The sequence below is a fragment of the Medicago sativa genome, chromosome 7 (assembly GCF_051527215.1).
Source record: "Medicago sativa cultivar Bolivia chromosome 7, Bolivia_mono, whole genome shotgun sequence".
Classification (NCBI taxonomy): Eukaryota; Viridiplantae; Streptophyta; class Magnoliopsida; order Fabales; family Fabaceae; genus Medicago; species Medicago sativa.
In genome coordinates, this window is record NC_140755.1 from 26,285,386 (window position 1) to 26,313,006 (window position 27,621).

General features: G+C 36.1%; 3 protein-coding genes across 3 annotated transcripts; 2 read left to right on the forward strand and 1 right to left on the reverse strand.

Annotated features, from left to right (window-relative positions):
* Window positions 1-6,542: 6,542 nt before the first annotated feature.
* Window positions 6,543-6,965, forward strand: LOC146905215 (uncharacterized). The gene has a single exon (XM_085728485.1). It carries the CDS (start codon window positions 6,543-6,545, stop codon window positions 6,963-6,965), a length of 423 nt encoding a protein of 140 aa, XP_085584611.1.
* Window positions 6,966-7,067: 102 nt separating this feature from the next.
* Window positions 7,068-9,167, forward strand: LOC146905216 (uncharacterized). The gene is made up of 3 exons (XM_085728486.1): window positions 7,068-7,656; window positions 7,798-8,363; window positions 8,490-9,167. The coding sequence occupies exons 1-3, from the start codon at window positions 7,068-7,070 to the stop codon at window positions 9,165-9,167; spliced, it is 1,833 nt and encodes a 610-aa protein (XP_085584612.1).
* An 11,277-nt stretch (window positions 9,168-20,444) lies between these two features.
* LOC146905217 (heat shock cognate 70 kDa protein-like) lies at window positions 20,445-22,954 on the reverse strand. The gene is made up of 2 exons (XM_085728140.1): window positions 22,627-22,954; window positions 20,445-22,360 (listed from the first exon to the last, which is right to left on the reverse strand). Exons 1-2 carry the CDS (start codon window positions 22,871-22,873, stop codon window positions 20,709-20,711), a joined length of 1,899 nt encoding a protein of 632 aa, XP_085584266.1. The 5' UTR covers window positions 22,874-22,954; the 3' UTR covers window positions 20,445-20,708.
* Between the last annotated feature and the right edge of the window lie 4,667 nt (window positions 22,955-27,621).

The window sequence follows — 27,621 nt, forward strand, 5'->3', positions numbered from 1 at the left end:
TGTACCAAAGTTTAGAAATTTCTTGAAGTAAAGTACTAGATTGAGTATCGTTATTAATTAACAAGAAGCGGTATTCGGAAATGTGCAAGTAATAGGAGGATAAAGTTTAAAGAGGAGATGGCAATGCTCGTGTGATATCAATATCATACGGGATGCACGGTTTTGTACTAAAAGTGTTCAATGCAATTGCAAATGGACTTAGCAGAAAGTTTAAAGTGAGTAAACCATAGATTTGGTGATTAGATTATCAAGAGAATCGACATAATGGTTTTCGCTTCTTTATGTCAAGTTAGAAAGGTTTTTGAAGAGCTTAGAAGAGTTAAGAGTTTTGTGTAATCATCAAGATAAGTAACATAAGCAAGAAATATAAATCGCAAGATGCGGTAAGAAAGATCATGTATGCATAGTAAGATGTATGCATGATAAGATATTTCAGATGCCAGAAAGCACTGCAGGGCAAACCTGGATTCCGGTAGGACCCCAGTATAAAGGCAAATCCTGAGTGTTTTAGTTAGTAAAAGGTTACTTACGTGAATGGTTATGCTAAGAAGATGAGATATGGAATAGAGACAACTAGTCCACATGCAGCAAAAGTGTGTTTTGGACACAAGGTTCTAAGATGGTTCTATGATTTTGAGAAAGATATTAGGATTGAGGAAATTATATTCGTTTATGAGAATAAGAAAGAGGATGTGTTACGTATTTTGATGAGGAAAATATGCTTCGAACTCTGTGAAATGAGTATTAGCAGGCCTCATATAACTAAAGTTAGAGAAGGCAGGCCGCAGATGCGACGATTGATAGATGGTTTCTAAATTTCGAGGACGAAATTTTTTTAAGGGGGGTAGAAATGTAACATCCCGCCTGTCAGTGTCTGAACTGTATCATTCGATCGTCCCAGAGAACGTATTTTGAAAGAAAGTTAATGGAGAATATTTATTATGTAATATCAGCTTATTACGGAGTAAGTATCAGTGTCGCTTTTAACACGCTTAAAGGCAAGGGCATTTTGGTAATTTCGCGAGGGAAGGATATTTAATTGATTTTATCCCAAAAATATCTCATTTCCAATTCTCTTTCTCTCTCTAAGTTGGCATAAGCTTTTCTCTTCCTTCTCTCTTCTCTTCACCCACGCCATTCCTTCTTCTCCCAACCTCCTTCAAGCTTCTAAACTTCTTTCTTCTTGGATTCTAGGTTTAGAGATGGATCTTTTATCATGGTTTTCTTCTTCTTCCTCTCTCTTAAGAACAACTAGAAACTTGGGTGATCTCACAATTCTTCTTCTCTTCACCAAGGGAAAATCCATGAGGCTAGGGTTTGTTTATTCAATGGTTCCTTGGTTGATTCAAGTAGAGCAAGGTTTCTTTTATGAAATCATGAGCACAAGAAAACTAGAGGATCAAAGCTAGGGTTTTGCTTGGGAACTTGTTGATGCTTCAAGATTTTGTTTAGGTGAGTTCCATAGATAGCTATCCTACCCTTTGGGATTATGTTATGCCATGTTAAATGAATACGAATAACATGATAATTCTAGGGTTTAAGTACAAGTTTAGTTACCCCAATTGTATGCCATGCTTGCTTGTCTTGTGAATACTTGCTGAGTTTATGTTTTACAGGTTTCTAATGATCCTAAGGGTCATATAACACTTAGAGACACTTGGTTTGAGGTTTTTGGGTCAAAAATACCATTTTTAAGTGTTCTGGACTGTCCTAACTCGCCACGGCGAGCTATTACTCGCCACGGCGAGCTAGACCTGCGAATGGGGGGTCCTGCTCGCCCCCAACTCGCCACGGCGAGTAACCACTCGCCTCCCCAGTGAAATCACTCGCCTAGGCGAGTAAGACAGTGAGAATCTCATTGTTTTGCTCGCTTTAGGCAGGCATGGGGCTTGGCGATGCGGTTTTCTCCGTGGTGTCTTTTTACGAACGTAAACCCCTCAACCCAAGGTCCTAAATGATGATCAAAGAAAGCATGATTCTTATGATATGAGGCAAGTATTAAGCATGTTAGTAAGGCATGGCATACGATAGAAACAAGATATGAATCGGGTAGCAAGTTAATCTCTAAGCAAGGGAAAGAACTAGAGCCTCGACATAGTTGTCGAGAACTAGCAAGATTCCTAGAATGGTAAGACGCGAAGTTAAGTTCTTCGCATAGACATATTAAGAGTATTATCTTATTAAGAAGAAAGAACCATACGAGTATGGCATGATGTGAATCGATTTCGTATCCATTCACAAAGTAAGATAAGCAAAGCTTAAGTTTACCTCTAGCAGGATCGTTTAAGGATCCGAGGTAAAAGAGATAGTATGATTAGGTTTAACCTTCATATATGCATTAGACTAAGATTATAATAAGAGTGTTATGTCTCTTGAATTCCTTCCAAGGTTGGGTTCAAGGGGTTCCCCAAGGGGAATGGTTAAGCCGAAAGGGAGCCGCATTTCACTAAGTTAGGGTGTCGTGTCTTTTATATTCCTTCCAAGGTTGGATATAAAAGGTTCTCCAAGGGGAACGGGGTAAGCCGTAAGGGACCCGCACGTTCACTAAGGGAGTCCGGTGCGCTATTGCAAAGCATTTTCACCGGTAGTAAGGGATTAACTTCCGGGGTTACTCCACTCGGAACTAATCCATAAAATGAACTCAGATAAGTTGTTTGTTACACGCTAACATAATCAATGAAGCTGACTATGCATTTTCATCATATGTTTATGTGTTATGTCATAGAGCCTTGACATAGACTGTCAAGAATTAGATAAGATAAAGTAAGAAGATAGTCAAGAACTAGCAAACTAGAAAGAGTCACTTTTGTGGCAAGAATAAGATAGATACAATTATTCAAGTAAGCAAGTAAGAGAGTAAAGAAAGATATACCGAAGACGATCATAGGTTTCCCTAATCGTCCGGTTTAGAGTAGTGTCGTGACTTTAGCAAGTGAAGGCCTTGAGGTATAGATAGTATCTTGGCATTGCGGTTTTAGTTTTCCCTTAACCGCCATGACACGGGTAAGATGAGAAGCCTATAACAAGTTAAGATTTTATGACGGCCCTAGTATGCACAACCGTCTAAGAGAACAAGTCCCCACACACGTATAATCAACCGTCAGGTTGTAAGGTAGACACGTGATGACCGTAGGTTTCCCCTGAGGTTACCTATAGCCTAGGATTTAGGGGAACTCACTGAGACATTATGTCTCATCCCAATCCTTTTTTGTTTCAGATAAGCAAGTTGGTATGCAAGCTTGAAGCCGAATGGATATTTCAACAAGGGATCGTTCGTACCGCAGCAGGAGGACAAGGGTTCCAAGGATGTATTTATTATACTTTAAAGAAGATGAGTTGTATATCTTTGTACGAACGCATTGTTGTTATACTAATATTCATTCGAAACTTTTATGTAGTATAATTTAATGTATCCAATACTAAATTCAACGCACGTGCTAGACTTTCTAGATACGTCTAGTATGGGTGTTACAATGCCAGAGAGGGAAAATTGTGAAATCATCTTTTAAATCTAAAGACATTGTTTCAACCTCCAGACCCTTGGAATTACTTCATATTGATTTATTTGGACCAGTTAGCCGTGCATCCTTATATGGAAGCAAATATGGATTGGTTATTGTTGATGATTACAGCAGATGGACTTGGGTAAAATTCTTAACGAGTAAAGATGTTGCTTGTGATGTATTCAGTAGTTTCTGCACTCAAATTCAATCTGAAAAGGAAACAAAGATTTTGAAAATCAGAAGTGATCATGGTGGAGAGTTTGAAAACGAGCCATTTGAAGCTTTTTGTGAAAAACATGGAATTGTCCATGAATTCTCTTCTCCTAAAACTCCACAACAAAATGGGGTTGTAGAGAGAAAGAATAGAACTTTACAAGAAATGGCCAGAACCATGATTCATGAAAACAATTTAGCAAAACATTTTTGGGCAGAAACAGTGAATACAACATGTTATGTCCAGAATAGGATCTATATCAGACCTATCTTGGAGAAAACAGCATATGAACTCTTTAAAGGAAGAAAACCCAATATCTCTTACTTTCATCAATTTGGATGTACATGTTACATTCTGAATAACAAGCTCTACCTAAAGAAATTTGATGCCAAGGCCCAAAGAGGAATCTTCTTAGGTTACTCTGAAAGGTCAAAGGCATACAGAGTGTATAATTCAGAGACACTCTATGTTGAAGAATCTATGCATGTTAAATTTGATGACAAAGAGATTGAAGATAAAACTTCAAAGCAAGGAGAAAGTTTTGCAGAGATACAGGTTCCAGAAAGTACTCCAAAACCTGATCAGATAGCTGAATGTGAAGATAGTCCAGAAGATGAACCCACATCAGAAGCATAAGATGAAGCTGCTTCTGATGAAGCACAAGATGGCTCACATCAAGAAGATCCTCCCAGAAACACATTCAGGCACAAGTCTTCACATCCTGAGGAGCTAATCATTGGAAACAAAGATAGTCCAAGAAGAACAAGATTATACTTTAGACAATAAGATTCAATGATTGGACTCATATCAATGATTGAACCTACAACAGTTGATGAAGCACTTTCAGATGATGGATGGATCTTAGCTATGCAAAAAGAGTTGAATCAATTTCAAAGAAATGATGTGTGGGATCTAGTACCCAAACCTCAGAATAAGAACATTATTGGAACAAAATGGGTATTCAGAAACAAGTTGAATGAGCAAGGAGAAGTAACAAGAAACAAAGCAAGACTTGTTGCACAAGGGTATAGTCAACAAGAAGGCATTGATTACACTGAAACATTTGCTCCAGTTGCAAGATTGGAAGCAATCAGGTTACTTCTTTCCTATGCAGTTAATCATGGCATAATATTATATCAGATGGATGTCAAGAGTGCTTTTCTCAATGGTGTCATAGAAGAAGAAGTGTATGTCAAACAACCTCCTGGTTTTGAGGATATTAAATATCCTGGTCATGTTTTTAAACTGAAGAAATCGCTATATGGCTTGAAACAAGCTCCCAGAGCTTGGTATGATAGACTAAGTAATTTCTTAATCAGAAATGATTTTAAAAGAGGACAGGTTGACACAACACTCTTCAGAAGGACTCTTGAGAAAGATATTTTTGTGGTGCAAATATATGTTGATGATATAATATTTGGTTCTACTAATGCATCTCTTTGCAAGGGATTCTCTAAGTTAATGCATGATGAATTTGAAATGAGCACGATGGGAGAGCTGAAGTTCTTCCTTGGCATTCAAATCAATCAATGCAAAGATGGAGTTTATGTTCATTTATCAAAGTATACAAAGGAGCTTCCAAAGAAGTTCAAGCTTGAAGATTGTAAAGTGATGAACACTCCAATGCATCCTACGTGCACCTTAAGCAAAGAAGATGAAGGAGCTAAAGTAGATCAGAAGCTGTACAGAGGTATGATTAGTTCTTTGTTATACCTCACTGCATCTAGGCCAGATATTTTATTCAGTGTATGCTTGTGTGCAAGATTTCAATCAGATCCTAGAGAATCTCATATGACTGCTGTCAAGAGAATCTTCAGGTATTTGAAAGGAACCACTAATCTTGGACTCCTTTATAGGAAATCCTTAGATTATAAGCTAATTGGATTCTGTGATGCTGATTATGCTGGTGATAGGATTGAAAGAAAGTCAACTAGTGGCAATTGTCAATTTCTGGGTGATAATCTTATATCCTGGGCTAGCAAAAGACAAACAACTATTGCTATGTCTACAGCAGAAGCTGAATACATTTTAGCTGCAAGTTGTTGTACACAGCTACTTTGGATGAAACATCAGTTGGAAGACTATCAGATAATTGTTAACAGTATTCCCATCTACTGTGATAATACTGCTACTATTTGTTTGTCTAAAAATCCAATTTTGCATTCAAGAGCTAAGCATATTGAAATCAAACACCATTTTATCAGAGACTATGTTCAAAAAGGAACTTTAGATATACAATTCATTGATACTGAGAATCAATGGGCTGATATATTTACTAAGCCTTTAACTGTTGAAAGATTTGATTTTATAAAGAAAAATTTGAACATGCACTTTGTGTCTGATTAAAAGCTTGCTTGCTCCTGAATAGGATTTTAGGTTCTGAAGTCAGTTCAGAAGCTATGGTCCATCAGAAGCTCTTTATTGAGGTTCTGAGGAAAATACGCTTCTGATGATGACGTCAGCATCTGCAGTCCAGAAGCTGGATTTTATGCTTCTGAATAGTAGAGTTAGTGGAAACGTTGGAAGTTACTTTTTATGGTAACTTCTGGCCCACTAACTTGGCAGTTACTCTGAGAACTTCTGACGTGGCTTATATGTATTGGTGTATAATGATGATTTAATAGCTTTGAAAAGTACTTTCACGCGTCCCCAATGTCATTAATGTTATGTTTGTTTGTCTCTTTTGAATTGTAATCGTTTTTACTCTTAACACTTTGTCAATTCACACACTACTCACTTCACAACAAACATTCTTTTTTCAAACCTGTTCGTGCGAAGTAAGCACGATCTCAACCCTAGAAACCCAAAATCTTCATCATCATCAAATGGCATCATCAAGCTCACATCAGTACATTCCAGAATCCACTGCACAAGAGGCCCCTGCCTATGATATCAAAGGAAGAACCATGGAACTTGAAGAATGGGATTTAATGGTTCAAATAGAGAATCCTGTGGATTTTGAATCTTTAGCTTTCCATGGATGTTGGATCAGAAGTAACTATGAAGCGCAAGGTCTCGTACCATACTTCAGAATGTTGAATGGACCAACATACGAAGCCTTGGTTAGGCACTTCTGGGTGAGAGCATCGGTTTATGACAAAGACGCGTCTATAGCTGAAGAGAGGGAGAAGGTTTTGCTTTATCCAAGTCTGAAAGGGAAGACTAGAAAAGAAATGGGACTTGAACCGTTTACTTGCACAGAAATCAGGTCAAGCATCTGTGGAATTCCAGTTGTCATTGCTGAATGACAGATAGCTTCTGTACTCGGAACAGAAGCTTCTGGGAAATATTCAGTGATTGATATTTCAAGTTCTGAAGAAGGCTTCTGAAAAGAAAAAGTAAACCAGGCTATGTACAACTCCACGCGGGTAGGAAAGTATGCTGACTTAAGCATTGATAAGAAGCTACTTCTGAAGATTCAGAATGAAAATCTGCTTCCAAAAGGTGGATGTGATAAACCTACATTGGCACAGAAGGTTCTTCTTCAGCACTTCATCAAGGGAGAAAAGGTGAATGTGCCCAAATACATGTTCAAGTATTTGATTGACAACCTAAGAAAGAGCCAATTGGAAAATAGACCCTGGGTACCTTATGGAAGGCTCTTATCAGAAATTTTCTATCAAGGTGGTATTTTGGACCGTCTCAGTAGTGTTGGAACCTACTCAGATGAACTGCTTGACACTAAAACTGGAAAGTTCATTAATGCTAATACACTCAAGCAGATGAAGCTGATCATATCTGTCACCAAGCTTGATACTAACTTGAGTGAATCCAGAGCTAAGTCTAATCTTATGAAAGACTTTCCACCCATCTACAAGAAGGATCCTCTTGATGTGCATATGTATTTCATCAAGGATCACTTTGAGGCAACTAACAAGGTCATCAGGTTAGAGGATGTACCTGAAGAAATGTATGTTGGTGCTCTGCCACTAGCTAAAGGCAGAAAATCAAAGAGAAAGTTGACTGCCGAAGAGTACTTGGAAGCTGAAAAACCTGCAAAGAAAGCAAAAGCTGCTTCTGACAAGCTTAAGATTGGTGATTCTGCAATGCCATCAATTGAAAAAGTTGCTACTTTTTTAGTTGTTCCTGATCAACCTACAATACCAAAGAAGAAGAGGAAGCCAGCAATAAGGAGGATCAAGGAATCTACTGTTGCTACATCTGAAGTTGTTGAAGCAGCTGAAAAAGCTTTGGAGATCACTACTGAGTTACAAGAGATATCAACCTCAGAAGCAGAGAACTTATTGCTGTCTGCAAGCAAATCTGTTCAGAAGGATTTTGATGCTAAGTCAGAAGAAGTAGTCAATGTACCGTCAGATTCCTCATCCTTACCCTTATCATCAACCTTATCATCATCGTCTGATTCTGATGATGATAAACCCATAGGTCAACGCTTTCTAACACTATTAAAAAGCCATCCAACATCAACCAAATCTTACAAAAAGCCCTCTCAGACAAGCTCCTATGAGCCTGTTGGTCATGTGATTGATCAAAAGTTAGAAGAAATGTCTGAGAGAAGAAACCAATACATTGATAGAATTCTCCTCCATCACCCTCAACCTCTAAACATCAAACCCCTCAACATAATTTCACCTGAAGAGGTTAACCTTAACTCAGGAAAAGCCTTTGAAACAGCTTCTGAAGCAGTTGCTTCTGATAAAGTTGTTTCAGAAAGCCCCCAACAACATACACCTGAACCACAAAAGACTTCATCACCCCAACAACAACCAACCAACACGCATATTTACCCATAACTTAACCCTCAAACAGAGCAAACAACGCCCCAACCTACAGATGTCAACAAACCAACATCCCCTATCAACCCCTCTACAGTCACTTCAATGGATATTGACAATGATAATCAAGTCAATCCCCAAGCTACAACTTCAAATGTACATATTAACCCTGACCAACCATCCTCATCAACCCAACCTGATCAAAATCTCACTATTCCAGAGTCTGAACCTGTTCAAGACCTTTCCCTTAGTGCTTCTGACCAACCCTCAGACCTAGAAATCCTTGAACAACCACCCCAAGACATCCTGGAATCTGAATACATTGAATCTGAGCTACACAAGATCAATTCAGAGATGCAAGATCTGGTTCAGCTCAGAAGATTGATTGACCTGCCAATTGCTTATGAGGAACAATGGTCATCTTTGAAGAAGAAAGCTACTGATCTGATAGAAGTTGTAAGCAGAAAGTGTATCAGGACTAAAGTTGCTACTGTTAGAAGATTCTTGAAGAATCTGACATCAGCTGAGCAAGATAAAACTCCAATGTTGCTTCTGGCAAATGTACCCTTCTACTCAGAATCTGAATACGCTTCAAGGGAAGAGAAGATCTTCAAGATGCTGAAACAGAAGCTGACAAGGCAACAGGAGGAATCTAAAGCAAGGGAAGATGCTCTTCTTCAGAGGCAACTGACTCTTGAAGAATTAGTGAAGTAGCAAGCTGAGCATATGGAGAAAATGATTGCTATGATCCAGCAACAACAACAACCCAAACTTTAGTTGCACACCCTAGCTGTTGTTTTTTTATGTTTGCTTCTGAACATCTTTTGTCCTGCTTCTATTACTGCTTCTAAATATTGTTGAACTGCTTAAATCTACTTTGATACATTTTTGCTCTGATATTCAGTATATATACTTTGCTCTGATTTACTCTATTATTTGTGCTATGATAAGTTTATAAGTTCTGATTATAGTTATACTCTTTCCATACTTGAGTTTTTCTCAATATCTTTTTGTCTTTATTGCTTGAATTCTTTTTGCTAATGACAAAAGGGGGAGTATATGTGATAGTATTTAGAGGCTCTGAGCCCCATTAATGATTATTTGAAAAATATTTTGAAAAACTTCTATCATTTTTTTACCTGAAAGGTATAAGCTATGAACGAAAGAAGGAGTATCAAATTTCAAATAAAATTAAATGGACCATTCTTCTTATCTATAATCTTCTCTAAAGATTTTTTTAAGCTCTGATATTAGTGTGCGCTAAAATGAATTTAATTAACCTGGATAGAACTTAGGGGGAGCTTACAAACCTCACCTTAAAGACTATCAGACTCAGGGGGAGTTAGAGCTTACAAACCTCAGACTCTGAGCTTACAAACCTCAGAACCCCAAAGTCAACTTGTTAATTAGATTAACAACAATTGATCAATTTTAAATACTATTGTTTGTCATCATCAAAAAGGGGGAGATTGTTGGAACAAAATGTGTTTAACAATGAACCTTAAAGAGTTTTGATGATAACAAGGTATTAAAAATTGTAAATTGGACTAGCTAATATTTGTTCAAGTGTACAAGACCATAGTTAAAAATTTACATCATATAAAGGTTCTAAAGAACAAAAAGAGAGCTAAGGAATCAAGAAAAGGAAGCTTGAAAGCATCTGAAGAGAAGAATCTGAAGAGAGGCATCTGAAGAGTGCATCTGAAGACAAAAGTGCTCCTGAAGAATGATGACGTCATCAGAAGCTGAAAGTCATCAGAAGCTGAAAGTCATCAGAAGCTGAAAAGCATCAGAACCTGAAAGTCATCAGAAGCTGAAGTACATCAGAAGCGGATAGTTCAGAAGCGACCTCATCAGAAGCTAAAACTCATCAGAAGCTGATTATCACCACAAGCTGAAGATTCGAGGATCAACACTTCAAAAGCTGTCTATTGGATTCGAAAACACTGCAGAAGACTAGTGGAACTTTGCAACGGTCATTTTGGTAAAGATTTGAAGGCTTTGGAAGTTTATCTTCAAAAAGCGTTGACATCGAACTGTACAACCACCTTCTCCACTACTCTGTTTTGTGTCCACGCTACAAGATAAGAAAACAGCTCCAGAATACGGCTACGCCTGTAAAGATGTTCCTTCATAATGGGAATGGATTTCAAATTGGTTCTTCATAGGACAACAACCAAATCAGGCAAGAGATCATTGGTGAAAGATCAAGCTTCAACAACGACTCTTTTGGATGTGCTGGCAATTTCACAACGTCTTTTTCACACCTCTATATAAAGGAGTGAAGACTTAGAGATTTGGTAATGCTGAACGAAAGACTCTCAACATTTTTACAAGTGCCAAACCTTTGCTGAAATTGTTCTGCACTCACTTAGAATTTCTGTTTCTCAAAGTTCTTATTTGAGCACCTCTGATTGTATATCAAGTGTTCAACCTCAAACATTATTCTTTGTAATCTTGTTTGTTTAGAAGTCTCTTACAGTTGTGCTTGAGCATAGAAGTCTCTTGATTGTGTTCTTGAGCATAGGAAGACTCTTGTGAAGTGTGCTTGAGCAAAGGAAGTCTCTTGTTGTGTGCTTGAGCAATTGTAATCAGATATTACATTCTAGTGAAATCTCCTTGGAAGTGCAAGGGGGACTAGACTACTTCCAGATTGTGGAAGGAACCAGTATAATTGTTTTGTGTCTTTCTTCTTCTCTCTCTCTGTTTTATTCTGCTGCGTTCAGATTCTGTTTATCACTTCAGAAGCTGTTTCACTTAGCTTCTGACTAGTGTGTTCAGTTTTTAGAGAAAACGAAGAAACGTCTAACACAATTCAACCCCCCTTCTTGTGTTTTTCTCACCTTCAATATTAAATTGCATGGTCACCCATTTACGTGGATCAAGAGTCCGGGTACTAATCGAGTGCTAGAAGAAAGATTGGATATGGCTACGGGAAACTCTGAATGGCTGCAACGTTTTCCAGAAGTCAAACTTACAAACTTGCTTACTTCCCACTCAGATCACACTCCAATACTTCTTGATACCGTCCCTACGGTTCGTCATAGGTATAATTATTCTTTTAAATTTTAAAACAATTGGCTCTTAGAGGAAGATAATGAGGAGGTGGTGGTGGATGGTTGGGGTGGGACTATGGGGTTGGAGCTCGGTGATAGAGTTGTGAATTGCTCCACAAAATTGCAAAGCTGGTGTAGGAGGAAGAGAGTTCGGTTTAAAGAAGAAATTAACCAATGTGTTCGTATTTTAGAGGATCTTCGTGCCCAACCGAATGGTATGATGCATACGCAATACGTTGCAACGTGCGAGAAGCATGCTCGACTACTTGTACAGGAGGAGGCCTTTTGGAAGCAAAGAGCGAAAATGCACTGGTTGAAGGAAGGGGATATGAATACTAAGTTCTTTCATACATCAGCGATAGCGCGCGACAAAGTGAAAAAGGTTAGTAAGCTTCGCATGGATGATGGGAAGATGGCTACGTCGCAAGAGGATATGTGTAACGTGGCTCAAGGTTATTTTGAGCAATTATTTTCTGCGACTGCGGGAGTCCATGAACCGGTGCTGGATTTGATGAGCCGGTGTTTTTCGATGGATGCCAATATAATGCTTACAACACCTATTACAAAGGAAGAATTGTGTCATGCCCTTTTTCAGATGCAACCGGACAAGTCCCTAGGTCCAGATGGTTTTAACCCGGCATTTTATCATATATTCTGGCATGTGTGTGGTGATGATATTTTTCAGGCAGTGGTTTCTTGGTTGGATCGTGGTTACTTTCCTTCAAACCTTAGAGAAACAAATATTTGTTTGATCCCGAAGTGCAACGACCCGGATAATATGAAGGATCTTAGACATATATCTCTTTGTAATGTGTTGTATAAGATGGTGTCAAAGTTGCTCGCTAATTGACTGAAACGATGTTTGGATAAATGCGTGTCAGAGGAGCAGTCAGCGATTGTCGAGGGCCGATCTATATTGGACAACGCGTTAATAGCTACTGAGAAAATTCACTCAATGAAGAGGAAGACGAAGGGATGGAGAGGGTAATTGGCTCTCAAGATTGATATTAGCAAGGCTTATGATAGATTGGATTGGGGGTTTCTTCGTGGCGTGCTTATGCGAATGGGGTTCAGTGAGAAATGGATCCAGTGGATGATGATGTGTGTTAGTTCTGTTACTTATTCGGTGCTTATGAACTTTGACAGGGTGGGGCCTATTGTACCCGGCCGAGGGTTGCGCCAAGGTGACCCGTTATCACCATATTTATTCATATTGGTGGTCGAGTGCCTCTCGACTCTAATACATAAGGCAGTTGATATAGGTGATATTCACGGGGTACAAGTATGTCGCGGCGCACCAGTGGTGTCCCATCTTTTGTTTGCAGACGATTGTTTCTTGTTTAGCATGGCCAATGTGGTGGAAGCACAACATTTACTCGCTATTCCTAAAACTTATGAGACAGCGTCTGGACAAGAAATTAACTTATCAAAGTCTGAAGTGTTTTTCAGTCGCAATATGAGTGGGGCGGCGCAGGAGGATTTGTCACGCATTATTGGTGTCCGACATGTGATGGGTACCAGAAAGTATTTAGGTTTACCTTCAATGATTGGTCGAGATAAGAGGTCTGTTTTTTCTTTTATCAAGGATCGTATTTGGAAACGAATAAATGCATGGAGGGGACGAGCATTATCGAAGGCGGGCAAGGAAGTTATGATCAAATCTGTGTTACAATCTATTCCTTCTTACATAATGAGTATTTATCTTCTGTCGAATTCAATTCTAGATGATATTGAAAATATGATCAATGCATTTTGGTGGAGAGGAAGGAGTAACAACCGAGGGATTAAATGGATGGCATGGGAACGAATGGCATGCCCCAAAGAATTTGGTGGAATGGGGTTTCGGAATTTCAAAGCATTTAATCTCGCTATGGTAGCTAAGCAAGGATGGAGCTTTTTGTCTAAACCTGAATCGTTGGTTACTAAAGTCTTTAAATCGAGATGTTTACCCCATTCTTCTTTTTTGGGTGCTAAACTCGGATATAACCCGAGCTTTGCTTGGAGAAGTATTTGGAATTTGCGTCAGTTACTTTTATATAGATGTAGATGGACAGTTGGAAATGGGCAGCAAGTCAGCGTGATGTATGATACATGGGTTCGAGGTACTCATGGAAACTGGATTCAATCCCCACAAGGTCAAGGTGTCCATAGTTTGCGTGTGTCTGATTTGATAGTTGACGAGGAACGGGTTTGGGATATTGATAAGCTTGAATCTTTGTTTCCAGATGATATGGTGCAAGCTATTCTCGACACGCCACTATTTGCGGAAGTTCATAATGATAGAATAACATGGATGATGGAACGTAGTGGGAACTATATTGTTAAGACTGGTTATAAACTGGTTATGATGAAGTTGTTACATACAGATCGGTTTCATGTTGAAGGAGAATGGCATAGAATCTGGAAGGTGAACTCCCCTCATAAAGCACGTAATTTGTTATGGAGGATCTGCAGGGGTGTGTTCCGACGCGTCTCCAACTTCAATCACGACATGTACAATGTGAGGTGCTATGTCCGTGGTGTGATACGGCTGTTGAGGATGATTGGCATGCTTTTGTGGGTTGTACGGTGGAGCGTGAGAGTTGGTATTGGGCAGGGCTTTCGACTGTGCTGCAATCACGAGTTGGCACTGCAAGTAGTTTGGCAGATTTTATTTTTGACATATGTTGTTCCGAAAATTGAGACACTGCTGGTCGGGTGGCTTTACTTCTTTGGCAAATTTGGGCTGCACGTAATGATGTCATTTGGAATGACGCTCATCACACTTCAACAAGCATTGGAAGGACATCACTAGATGCATGGCAGCAATGGCAGGAGGTTCATAAACAACCCTCATCATCGGTTGTGCAACACGGGCAAAATAGAGTGCAAGCTAACAACTCAGTTTGGGAGAAACTGCGTGAGACGTGGTTGAAGTGCAATGTGGATGTCGCGTTTCATGACCGTCAACATATTACATCTTTCGAGTGTTGTGTTAGAGACTCCCGTGGGCAATTCATTCAGGCTCAAACGAAATGGCAACGAGCAAATATGACAGTTTTGGAGGGGGAGGCGGTTGCCTTACTCGATGCCATTCACTTTGTTGTTGGGAACAGATGGGACCAAGTTGTCTTCCAGTCCGACTCAGATACTCTAGTGCAAGCGCTATCGTCTCCGGGCCATGGTGATTCAGAATTTTATGCTATTGTTTCTAGTATTATTTTTTAGCTATCTTTACATTCCAATTTCGAGGTGAAGTTTGTTAGGAGACAAGCGAACATGGTTGCTCATAGCTTAGCTAGGGCGGCCTGTTCTTGGGCTAGTCACCGTATTTTTGATTCTTTTCCTTCTTATATTGAACACTGGTTGATTAATGATAATAGTTAACTTTGTTTTGGTCAAAAAAAATGTTTCTTATGTGCCAAAAAAAAATATTTCTTCGTTTTTTTTGAAAGAAAAATAAAATGTTTCTTCATTGGTAAAATACAAAAATCAAAAGAATAATTAATTACTCCCTTCATTCCTTTTTAAATGTCGCTCCAGTGTGGATTTTTCGTTCCTATTTAACTGTCGTTTTGGAATTTTAAGGGTATGATTTGACAATTATACCCTTTGTCAATTACTTTTATCTTTTTCAATAAAACTAATTAATGATATATATTTGAAAAACTAAAATTTGTTTTTTTAAACAAAGTTTGTTTGTTTTTTTTAACAAAGTTTGTTTCTTGTTATTTGAAATTTAAACAAAATTTTGTTAGCTATAATAATGGTTCCATGAATAGTTAAAATGTTATAAACAAGATAAGTAGTAATTGTTGAAAATTTAAAAGAACAGATCTAAGAGAAAGGAAAAAAAAATAGGATTTTGTTGGAGAAAAAATATTAACTAACAATTGTTTGATACAAGAGATAGATAACCTATTAAATTTATTGAAAAGCGAAATTGTGTGCAAAAAAATATGAATATATTGGTGGATTAAAATGTGGGTATAACAGGAAAAAAAAAAGTGCAAAAATACACTTTGCTATTTTAGTGTTAATATTCTAAAATGACACTTAAAAAGGAACAGAGGGAGTAATATGATGTGCTTTGTAATGAAATTCACAACCATACAAGAGGTTAAAAGTATAAAATTGATGGCAATTCTATATGTGTGCCTATGATGTAACATTGATTCAAATGATGCAAAATGTTTGGTTCAGTAGGATCTTTAAAATTTGGATTGTGTTCAGAACGCTTTTAAAATTGAAAGTTGCAGCAAACAAGTGATATAATTTGTATCTAAAATAAATAAATAAACAAGTGATCTAATTGTGGTAATAAGTTAAGTTTTGCATCTTTCAAAAAAAAATTAAGTTTTGCAAACAATCCTCCATCTTATTTTAGGTCACTTTGATAGACATTAAAATATCATTCACTGTTATGGCATACAATTCAAATGGAGAAAATTTCATTTCTTAGGAACAAAATATAAATTTATGACAGAGACTAGAATGGAAAAACTAGAATTTATATCGGGATTTTGAATCTTGACGTAAAAAAAAATTATTTTCATTTTCAATTTCCTTATGAAACCGATGTGGTTTTCTCATTTTCATGGAGAAAATATGGATCGACAGCCATCTGGACAAAAGTGTCATCTCCAACTAACCAACATAGTAAAAGTAGACATGCAAACCATATTTTGAATTGCAAATATATGAATAAATCATGTATTTCAATTTAACAATCGCCAACGCATAGCATCAAAATACAATTCAACTAAAGATAATGCACATGATTCAGATTTCACCTCTCCGCAAATCAAAATGTCCCATTGTTGAACAAATACCCCACCATTAGATAATAACTTCTTAAATTCATGTCTAGTACCCCATCGTTGGTTATTATTGTGAACACTAATGTATGCGTGAATGTTCTCACCTTAGTTAGTCACAAAAAGGTATCACTCACTCCAGGTATCCTAATTATTCAAGTTCGTTCTGATTCCATCCGATTTAGAGACGAGAACAAGGCCTTTGGTAACCCAAAATTATCACCCATAATCATTTAGTTCAGAAACTATGTATGTAAAATATGCAGCACAAAGATGATTATTACATGGGAAAATGCTAAATCTCACGACTAAAACAATAGCGAAATTTTCACGAACGATGTGTCCATACATTTTCGGCTTCTCTCTGTTGAACTTATCAAAATTGAAGCGCAACCAATTCATTTCTCAAAATTGAAGCGCAACCAGTTCACTTCCACTGCGTGTGTGTCTTTGTTTATCTCATCACCATCGTGTGCGTCTTTTATCGATCACCTCGCCATGCGTAGCTTTCCTTTGTTGTCATTCGACAGAGTTTAAAAGGTTTTCAGAAATAAAACTACAGAAATGAAAGTAAACAATTTAAAAGAAAAGCATTTTTATTGAATAAATGAAGATTGGTACATCAAATCATACGTACATTCTCTTGTTACCGTTTTCTCTCGCTGTAACTTGGATACTTTGAGCCTAAAGGATTATGTATTTTGATTTATGACCCTTATTTTCCTATACAAAACTACTACATATACTAGTAATAAGTAACTGAAAATAACAATCACAAACTAAATGCTTTCGACACATTTTTAGCAATTTCTATACAAGCTCCCACGTGTCTTCGACATTTTGATCTTGGTTCTTCATGGAGAGGGAAGATTATCTTTAAAAAGATAAGAGAGAATTGATTCACACTTTTAAAGACTTCTTGGAATCTTTGTGAGCTCAATTTTTTGCTAAAGCTTCAAACATTCTTATGTTGTTTTCTTGTATGTTTTGTAATGGTGCAAGTAATGTTGAGCCTTCCACTTCTATTTATAGAGTGTCTTGACCTCTTGTAGCCGTTAGAGAGTTACCAATGGTCTTGTGCCACGTGTCTTGGGACCCACCAACTTTTACTTGAAAATCTGGGTAAACTGAAATACTTCAGAATGTTGTTGTGTTCATCAGGATATTGTTCCTTGGTTTATGTGGATGAAGGCCATATGTGTTTCTGGGTTTCATCATATGAATATCACATGAATTTATGGGTTGTACTATGAAGATTGTTGTACATACTTCATAATGTTCCTGGATCAAATCTTCTTAGAAATCTGTCTTGGAATATCATATGAATTTAGGGGATTTTGTTAGCTTTGTACAGTACGAACTCCCTTATGTGTCGAATCCATATTGAATCAGACTAGATCTTGCTTTTAGATTTGCTTTTCACTTTCCAACAACTGTACTATTTATGTCAGAAAAAGCATGGAGCAGGATTGAACTTTCTGAACTCAAGAGACTTCAGAATGTTCCTTTTGTTTCACTTAGGATGATTTGTAAAACTCTCATTTAATGTAATCAAAACCTAATAGTGAAACATCTATGAAGTGCAGTATATCTAGGATGATATTCTTAATGGAATATTCCTAATGTTTTGTACTTCAAATGTTCATAGTCTTGAATGAACATTGAAGATGCCCTTTTTGACTTTAATGAAATAAATCCCTTTATTCCTTGATTGATCTTAGTCAATGTACTTTACTGGGCTTTTATTTATGTCACATAAACCTTGCATGTTCTTCATTTTGTTCATGAATTTCTAGGCTTGGTTCTTGATGTTCATCAGAACAACCTTCAGAACTCCGTCCAACCTTGTGAACTCAGTTTAACTTTCTAAACTCTGACTGAGTTCATAACTCTTTATGTCCTTTGATTTCTTGTATCTTGGTATGATTTAAACTTTGTTCCTGTGTTAGTTAACCACTCAAGAGCACAAGTTAAATACCAAGAAATTAATCAAAGTCCATTAATTCCTTAATTATCAAGGTTTGTTATCTTTAAAATCAATTAGGGATTTTGCCTCAACAGAGGTTGCAAAGTCTTTTAGCTTCGACAAAGGAAATTCAAATTATTCATGAAGAACCAAGATCAAAATGTCGAAGACATGTGGGAGCTTGTCAAGAATTTGCAAAACATGTGCAAAGGCATTTAGTTTGTGACTGTTTTTTTTAGTTACTTATTACTAGTATATTTAGTAGCTTTGTATAGGAAAATAAGGGTTACAAATCAAAATACAAAATCCTTTAGGCTCAAAGTATCCAAGTTAAATCTAAAAAAGAGTAAAAAGAGAATGTATGTATGATTTGATGTACCGATCTTCATCTATATGGAATAAAAATGCTTTTCTTTTAAGGTGTTTACCTTCATTTCTGAAGTTTTATTTCTTTTAATTTTGAAAACCATTTCAACTCTGTCGAAGGAGACATTTATATTCATCTATTTTCGTATTTAAAATTATGAACATGATGAATATTCAAACTTTTCTAAGAAATAATTGCACAAATATGTTATAGAATTTCTAGTTTGATCATGCAAGCAATTAATCTAAAACTAGGACTGCTTACCAAAAACACCGATAAACACCCGTAAAGATAAGTTAAAGATAAGTTTGGGGGTATTTCCGGTGGATTGTTCCTTAGCAGTAACAGAAACCTAGCAGATTTTTCTCTCACCCTTTGAAACCTTGATTAAATTAAGAAACTGCATTGGTTATCTGCAATTTGGTTACTAAACTATCAATCCCTCTTAATTTAGTCCCTAAACTATTTAAATCAACTAAAAGGCCCCTAATTAATTCAATAACTGGAAGTAAACTAACATTAAACTACATTTAGTTAATATGGCTCATAATTATTTCAAATTTCACACGCATAAAATCGAAAATTACTAGTTAATCAATCTGGATAGTGGCTTTTACGATACTCTTCAACTTATTCAAAGGAACACCTCTTTCTTATTCCGTTGGCTCGAATAAAGTAAAATTTTGGGCTTTGAAACTGCAAAATTGATCTTTAATTCATCTTTTCTGTGAAGCTAAGAACCAATATTCTGATTTTGATCTTTTTTTCTAGCTAGTACTTTTCATCTTCATCCTTGTATTTCTCAGATTCTTCAATCGTGCTCATGATTTTCTCAGTAGAGTCTACCTCAGCATCTATGTTAAAAATATACATTTAACATATCCTTCCCGTTGGAATAGTTGCTGCACCATTGGTAAAAAGGCCCATATTCACATATTCACCGTCTCCATACACTTTGCAAAAAGGTCCATATTGAGTTCCACAAACTGCGTACGAGTTATCGATGAACAAAAATCGATATTTTCAAAGAAAGCATCTATCTCAATGGTGGTATCAACAACAAACGCAAATATTATTTTATTTTTTTCACACGACGTTCTTAACCTTCTGAGTTAGTTCATTGATTATGCAAACGCGAATATGCAAAAAAAAGCAACAGCATCAGTTAGTTCATTGATTATCCGAATTACATCAAGGTTGGCAATGGCACCAGCCTCTTTGATGGCTTTAAGCTGAGAATCGTTCAAATAAGCTGGAACTATAACAATTGGATCATTCTGAATGAGCTTAAAGGGCCATAACATCAGATCATTCGGAATAATTGAATTGCAATAATTCCTTGACATCGAAGACATGTCCAATATCCGAAACGTGTTATTGTTCGCCACCAACATTATACCGATACATGTGGCTATACTTTTAATCACTTTTATTTTCAGTGTCAGGGTTGAGTCAAATGTCTATTAGTTCATTGTGCCAGAGAAAGAGAGACCTATCATTGTTGAATGAATCAGGTTGGTTTTAATATCCATGAAATCGAATATAAAAGTTATCTGAATGTGTTCGTGTTAATATTAAAGGTTTTGTTGCCATAATTGTGATATTGGACCAATCGTTCGAATTAAGAGTACTGTTAAAAAATGTATTTAATAAACTTTCTATAATAGATATAACATACATAGATTAGATCATTGGAATAACATCAAGCAACAGATACAAATCATCTTAAAGTACCTTAGCAGCCTGGACACTCACGGTCAACGTTTTATATTTGATGTTCAGTTTCTTTATAATTAAGAGAATGAATTAATGCCAAATCATAAAGATTATTTACTCAACACTAGAATAGAGTCTGAGAAGGATCAGATCCTAAAGTAAGCTTTGAAGGAAGCCGCTAAGACTATAATAGAATTAGCATGGTTTACAATACAGAAAACAGAAAAAGAAAGAAAAAAGAGTAACATGTGAAACACAAACATTAACATAAACATCAATTTTATTAGATAATGATAATAAAACTAAAGGTCTGCATTCAGTCATTTCAAAAGCAAGACATCACTTTAAACCTTATCAAAGAAAAATAAAATTATTAGTCTTGGATATAAGGTGCTTCGACATTCTTTCCAGCCCCTCCAGATAACCCTCAAGAACATCTATTTCTCTCTCTTTCTTATTCTTATCAAGCAAATCCATAGCAACAGTAATTGCATTGTTGATCTTCACAACTTCTTGAGGGGAGAGAATCAGATTAACATCCTTCTTCTTTAAAGAGTTCTTCATATTGTAAACACAAGAATCTAATGCACACATTACCTTGGCCCTTCTTAAAAATTGCATATCTTCCACATGGTATTTCTCAGCTTCTTTAATCATATTTTCAATGTCGAGCATTGACAACCTTTCTTTGTCATTGGTTATGGTGATTTTGTTCATATTGCCTGTAGATATTTCCCTAGCAGTAACAGTTAGGATGCCATTTTCATCAATCGAAAAGCATACATCGAAGGGATGGCCACGGGGAGCTGGAATACAACGAAGCCCAAATGAACCAAGCAGATTATTGTCAGTAGCTCTTGGTCTCTCACCCTCATAAACCCTGATCATGACTCCATACTGGTTATCATGAGCGGTAGAATATCTTTTTGTTTTTTTGACAGGTATGGAAGTGTTCCTAGGAATCACCACATCCATGAAATTTTCAATAGTTACAGCAACACCATGTGACAATGGGGTAACATCTCGTAACACCAAGTTCGGGACATTCTGACAGCCTTCACTCAAAATAGCAGCCTGAACAGCTGCACCATAAGCAACAGCCTCATCTGGGTTGATACCCATGAACAATTCCTTCCCCTTGAAAAATTCTAGCAATAGATCCTGCACTTTGGGAATCCTAGACGAGCCACCCACCATAACAATATCAGCAATATCACTCTTCAATATCTTTGAATCCCTGAGACAGGTGTCAACAATATTCATACACTCATTGAAAAAGTCCATGTTAAGTTCCTCAAATTTGGCACGAGTGATTGACGAAGAAAAGTCGATTCCCATAAATAAAGCATCTACCTCAACAGTGGTAACAAAAGCAAAAGAGAGTATCCTTTTTGCCCTCTCACAGGCAGTTCTCAACCTTCTTAAGGATTTTGCGTTCCGACGAATGTCCACTTTATTCTTCTCTTTTAACTCCTCAACAAAATAGTTCACCATTCTGTTATCGAAGTCCTCGCCCCCAAGGTGAGTGTTTCCTGCCGTAGCTTTTACTTCAAAGACATCACCCTTAATTGTGAGGATAGACACATCAAAAGTACCGCCACCCAGATCAAAAACAAAAATATTTCGGTTACCATCACCGTCACTTCTCTTGTCAAGGCCATATGCAATAGCTGCAGCAGTAGGTTCATTGATTATCCGAATGACATTAAGGCCAGCAATAGTACCAGCATCTATGGTGGCCTTTCGCTGAGAATCATTGAAGTAAGCTGGCACAGTAACAACCGCATTCTTGACCGGCGACCCCAGATATGCCTCCGCAATCTCTCGCATCTTTGTAAGCACCATAGAAGATATTTCCTCCGCACAAAAATGCTTCTCTTGACCCTTGTACTTAACAGTAATCATAGGTTTGTCATTAACACCAGAAATAACCTTGAATGGCCACAACAATATATCTCTTTGAACAACCGGATCACTAAACTTCCTGCCAATTAACCTCTTAGCATCTGCAAAAACAACATTAATTGTAAAATAGCAATTGCATACTAATCAGGGTTTTAAAAAAATGTTTTCAATCGTGAAATCAAGAATCTTTACACAACTGCATTTGAGTAGTTTCTTTAAAAACCAATTTCAATACATGATTTTAACAATGATAAAGAAATAGAAATTTGAATCAAGAATCTTTACACAAAAGCAATTTTTTCAAACCAACAACAAAAGAAACCTAAATACATTCATGAAGCAGTAGATAATAGAAATAGAAATTTACCAAAGATAGTGTTTTCAGGGTTAGTGGCAGATTGATTCTTAGCAGCATCACCAATCAACCTTTGTTCATTGTTGAAAGCAACAAAAGAAGGTGTTGTTCGGTTTCCTTGATCATTGTGAATAATCTCAACTCTTTGGTGTTGATCAAGCCACACAGCAACACAAGAATAGGTTGTTCCAAGATCTATTCCCACGGCACGTCCATCGTATTCTTTTCCCATGATCTTTCTTCTTTTGATGGAATCCATGAAAATAAAAACTCAAAGTCAAACGAATTAGGAAGAAGAAAAAGTTCTAGGGTTTTTTTGTTGTTGAAACTTGAAAGTAACTGTATTAGGGTTTGTTCTCGAAGTGAATAAGCCTTTCTTATATAGGAGGAGAAATGGTACGTAGTATTCAATGGTGATTGTTAAGGAAGGAAATAAGTTACAACCGCACGACCCGTGTATTGAAAATATTGAAAATATCATGTTTTGATCAATTTTGAATACAAATGACAAAACGTGTCACTTTAACAAAAAACAACAGATAATTAACGAATGAATTCCTCAAAAAAAAAAAATTAATTAACGAATGAAGTCAACAAATATTAAGTTGCATAACCGCATTTAACACAATACATGGGCACTAATAAACCGTTATTTCCTTTCTTTCAATGTTTTTTCGTTTCTTGGTTGGTAAAATACAAAATTTAAAGGGTTAAATATGTTTTTGGTCCTTATAAAAATGCGACCTTCTAATTTTATTCCTTATTTAATTTTAATAGTTTTTTAGAGCCTGTTGGTTATAGCTTTTTTTTAGGAAAAAATCGCTTTTTTTAAGAAAATATTCACTTTTAAGAATATTTGCACCCGTTTGTTACAGATTTTTACAAAAAAAATCAGAATCTAAAAAAAATCTAAAAACAGCTTCAAATGAGAAGCTGTTGAGAGCAGCTTCTCAAAATATATTTTTTTTATAGGAGAGAGAAAATATGGATTTAAAGATTGAAATAAGTTTGTAACAAAAAAATCGTTTTTATATAGCTGTATCCAAACAAACTAAATTATTTTTTATAAAAAAATGATTTTTTACTATGTTAAACAAACGCAAAATAGATTCTGATTTTTCATAAAATCTCTAAAAAATAATCTCTAAATTATTTTATGTCAAAATCACTTTTATTTTAATCCGTAACAAACGGGACCTACAAAAAAATTATGCACCCAATATTAGTCCTTATTCAATCCAAATTTGTTTAATTTATGCTTAAACTCTTAAGTTTTTCTACAATTTTTTACAGGCGTGTTAAAAACGTTAAAAAAGTTCCTCCGAAAAAATTATCGCAAAAATTTGATTTCTACATCCATATTTTTCTTACTTATATCTTATACTTTTGTTGTTTTAAAAAATTCATATTTAATTTATTTCATGCTAAAAAATTCTAGATTTTAGTAAATGAACCTTTCATAGTGTTCTAAACTTGTATAAAAAGAATCTTTAAAAAATTTAAGAGTTTATGGATAATTAAACAAAATTTGTTTTAGCAGGGACTAAAATTATAAGTAAATTTTTTTTTGTAGGGATTAAAAAAGCTATTAAAATTAAGTAAGAACTAAACTTAGAAGGTCACAGTTTTATAGGGACCAAAAACATATTTGACCCAAAGTTAAATGAATAATTAATGAATATACTTTGTTTTGTCAAAAATAAGAAGAAGAAAAATGTGTTGCCACCATAACTAATTAATATGATAATTCATAATTTTATATTTATCAATTGTGTGACAATATATCATCGGATACATGTGTAAAAAAAAAATTGATGGTAATCGGGGTTTGAACCCCGAACCTTGCATATTTTATGCATTGTCTATACTAACTGAGTTAAGTTTCCGAGGAGGGATACATGTGTAAAATAATTGTACACTAACAAAATATACTAATTAACTTTTAATAATTGCAGATGAAGACGTGAATGAACTCCATGACATATCTGTAAATTTGGATACAATGGCTCGAGTTCAAACTAGTATAAATTGGCAGAAGGCTCGGATGAAGTGGTTACAAGAAGGGGACGCGAACTCAAAAAAATTTCATGGTGTTATGTCTTCTCGTCAGCACCGTAATGATGTTCATATGGTCAAGGTTGACGGGTGTCACTATTGAAGGGGTGCATAACATTAGAACGGCGGTCTTTAACCATTTTTCCAGTCACTTTAAATCTCATGGTGCAGATCGGCCAGAAATTGGGAATCTCCCATTTCAAAAGTTGTCTTTTGGCGAAGCGGGTAATTTAACAAACCTTTTTCGTTGGAAGAAGTGAAGCAAGCGGTGTGGGATTGTGATAGTTACAAGAGCTAGGGTCCAGACGGTATCAATTTCGGATTTATAAAACAATTTTGGGAGTTGATGAAAGAAGATTTTATGCAATTTATTGTTGAATTTGACTGAAATGGAAAGTTGTTGAAGGGGGTTCATTCTACTTTTATTGCGTTGATCCCGAAGGTTACTAGTCCACAACGGCTAAATGATTTTAGGCCTATTTCTCTGGTGGGGTGTATGTACAAGGTTCTAGTTAAGGTGTTGGTTAATAAGCTTCGAGCAGTTATAGGTAGTGTGGTCTCTCACTCCCAATCCGCTTTCGTTAAGGGAAAAAAAATTTAGACGGAATCCTTATAGCTAATGAAGTAGTTGACGAAGCTAAGCGTTTGAAGAAGGAACTATTATTGTTTAAGGTCGACTTCGAAAAAGCGTATGATTCTGTTGACTTAAACTACCTTGATTCCGAAATGGCTTCTATGAATTTTCCAACTTTATGGCGGAAGTGGATGTCAGAATGTGTTGGAAATGCTACGGCTTCAGTTCTGGTCAATGGGTGTCCGACATAGGAGTTTCCAATCGAGAGGGGTCTTCGTCAAGGGGACCCTCTTTCGCCATTTTTATTTTTATTGGCTGCTGAAGGGTTTAATATTGTGATGAAGGCTATGGAGGAGGCTCATATGTATAAGGGTTATGGTGTTGGCCGAATGGGGGAGGTGCAACTTACTCACCTTTAGGTTGCGGATGATACAATGATAATTGTGCGCTCAATGCGTGCGGTGTTATTGTTGTTTGAGACGATGTCTGGACTGAAAGTGAACTTCAATAAGAGTATGATCACTGGTGTTAACATATCTGATTCATGGTTGGCAGAGGCAGCAATGGTGATGAATTTTAGAACGGGGTCGACTCTATTTCTGTACTTGGGTCTTCCTATTGGGGGGATTGTTGAAAAATGAGTTTTTGGAAACCAGTTGTTGACCGCATTGTGGCTCGCCAGTCCTTCTGGAATAATAAATTTCTCTCATTTGGTGGTCGCCTAGTATTACTGAAATATGTCCTGTCTTCGCTTCCGGTTTACTTTCTTTCCTTTTTCAAGGCTCCCGCAAGTATAATTTCTTCTATTGAATCTATTTTTAAAAGATTTTTTGGGAGGGTGGTGAGGATCCTCCTGACCCCCAACCCTCCATCCTCCTTCGGGACACACACAGAGTCCCAATTTATCCAAGCCATTTTCCTATATGATTTGGATAGTTTGTGTTTGGATTCTTTGGAAGGAAATGAATAGTTTTATTTTTCATCTTAAGCAGGTCTCAGTTCGTCACTTATTTAACAAAGTCAAACCTTTACCATTTTGGGAGTTGGAGGCGAAAATCCAGAATTTAGCTTTTGATCTTAAGCTTTGGTGGTGTAATTATATTTTGTGCATGGGTTTTGTCACTTAGCTTTTCATCTTGTTGTTTTTTGTTCGGTGTTTTGATACTGCAATGAACTATTTCTATTCTTAAATTCAATCCTCGCACGAATTGACCAAGTGCATTTTTTAGTGGAAGAATGCCTTCAAATCATGAAAGGAGTCTATCAATATCTATCGATAAATGCTATTCTTTACCGAGCATACGGGAGATGAAAGTGAGGAAAGCTTACATGGCTCCTTGTCTAAAATGCCATCGCTTAGACTCTTCATCTCACTAATTTCGTGGTCTTCATGGATAATTTTCTATTAAATAATCGAAAGAAACAATGTATTGTGACATAAATATAAATATATGAAAACAATTTATTCTCTTCTATTATTGCATGAAAATAGGAAAACAATTTATTCTCCTCACAAATTTCACCATCTTTTTTCTAATATGTCATCGATTAATCTATTCATCTCTCTAATTTGCATATAAAATAACAAAAATGTTTATTAGAAACATTACATTAATGTTGATATATATTTTAGAATTAGTTATACGTTTTTAAAATTATATCATATCGACTTTCAAATGTGCAACGGGCTTTGTGCAAATATTTAACAAAGTTTTAATATATATTTAATAGAAACACTACATTTTTTTAAGGAAAAAAAATGTAGTGTTTCTATTAATGTTCATATTTTGAAAACAATCATGGGTTTTCAAAATTTTATCAAATCGGTACATAAAAATTTACAACTACAAATATAAGCAAATAAAATTCACAATGGGGGTGATGCAAATATTTAATGGATTTTTACATATAAGAAAAAAAAATTAATCGAAAAATTACCATAATGCTAATAATTTTTATTTAATAATTATTCAATGTTACGTGGTCCGTGCAAATACACGAAAAAGAATATTACTATTAAAATATGGAAATTGAAAATCTTCCAACAATATAATTAAAGAAATTTTTGTTTTAGTTACTAAGAAACATTATTTATTTTTAATTTTTTTTTTGAAGAAATTTTTAATTTTTTTTTTTTTTTGCACAAATCAAAATGAGATATATATTAACAACACCGATGATGCTCCCTGCACAAGAAGTGTGAAAGAACAACACCGATCAAAGTTTACAAAAGATTCCCTCACACTCTCCTCCCAAGCTAACAAGCCGCGTCTCCAAACCCACGCCAATCCCCCCGCCTCCCAACCTAAACTCTCTATCTCTTTCACAGTACACTCCTTATTTATAGCTAAATCAAAGAGTCTAGGAAATTTTAATCG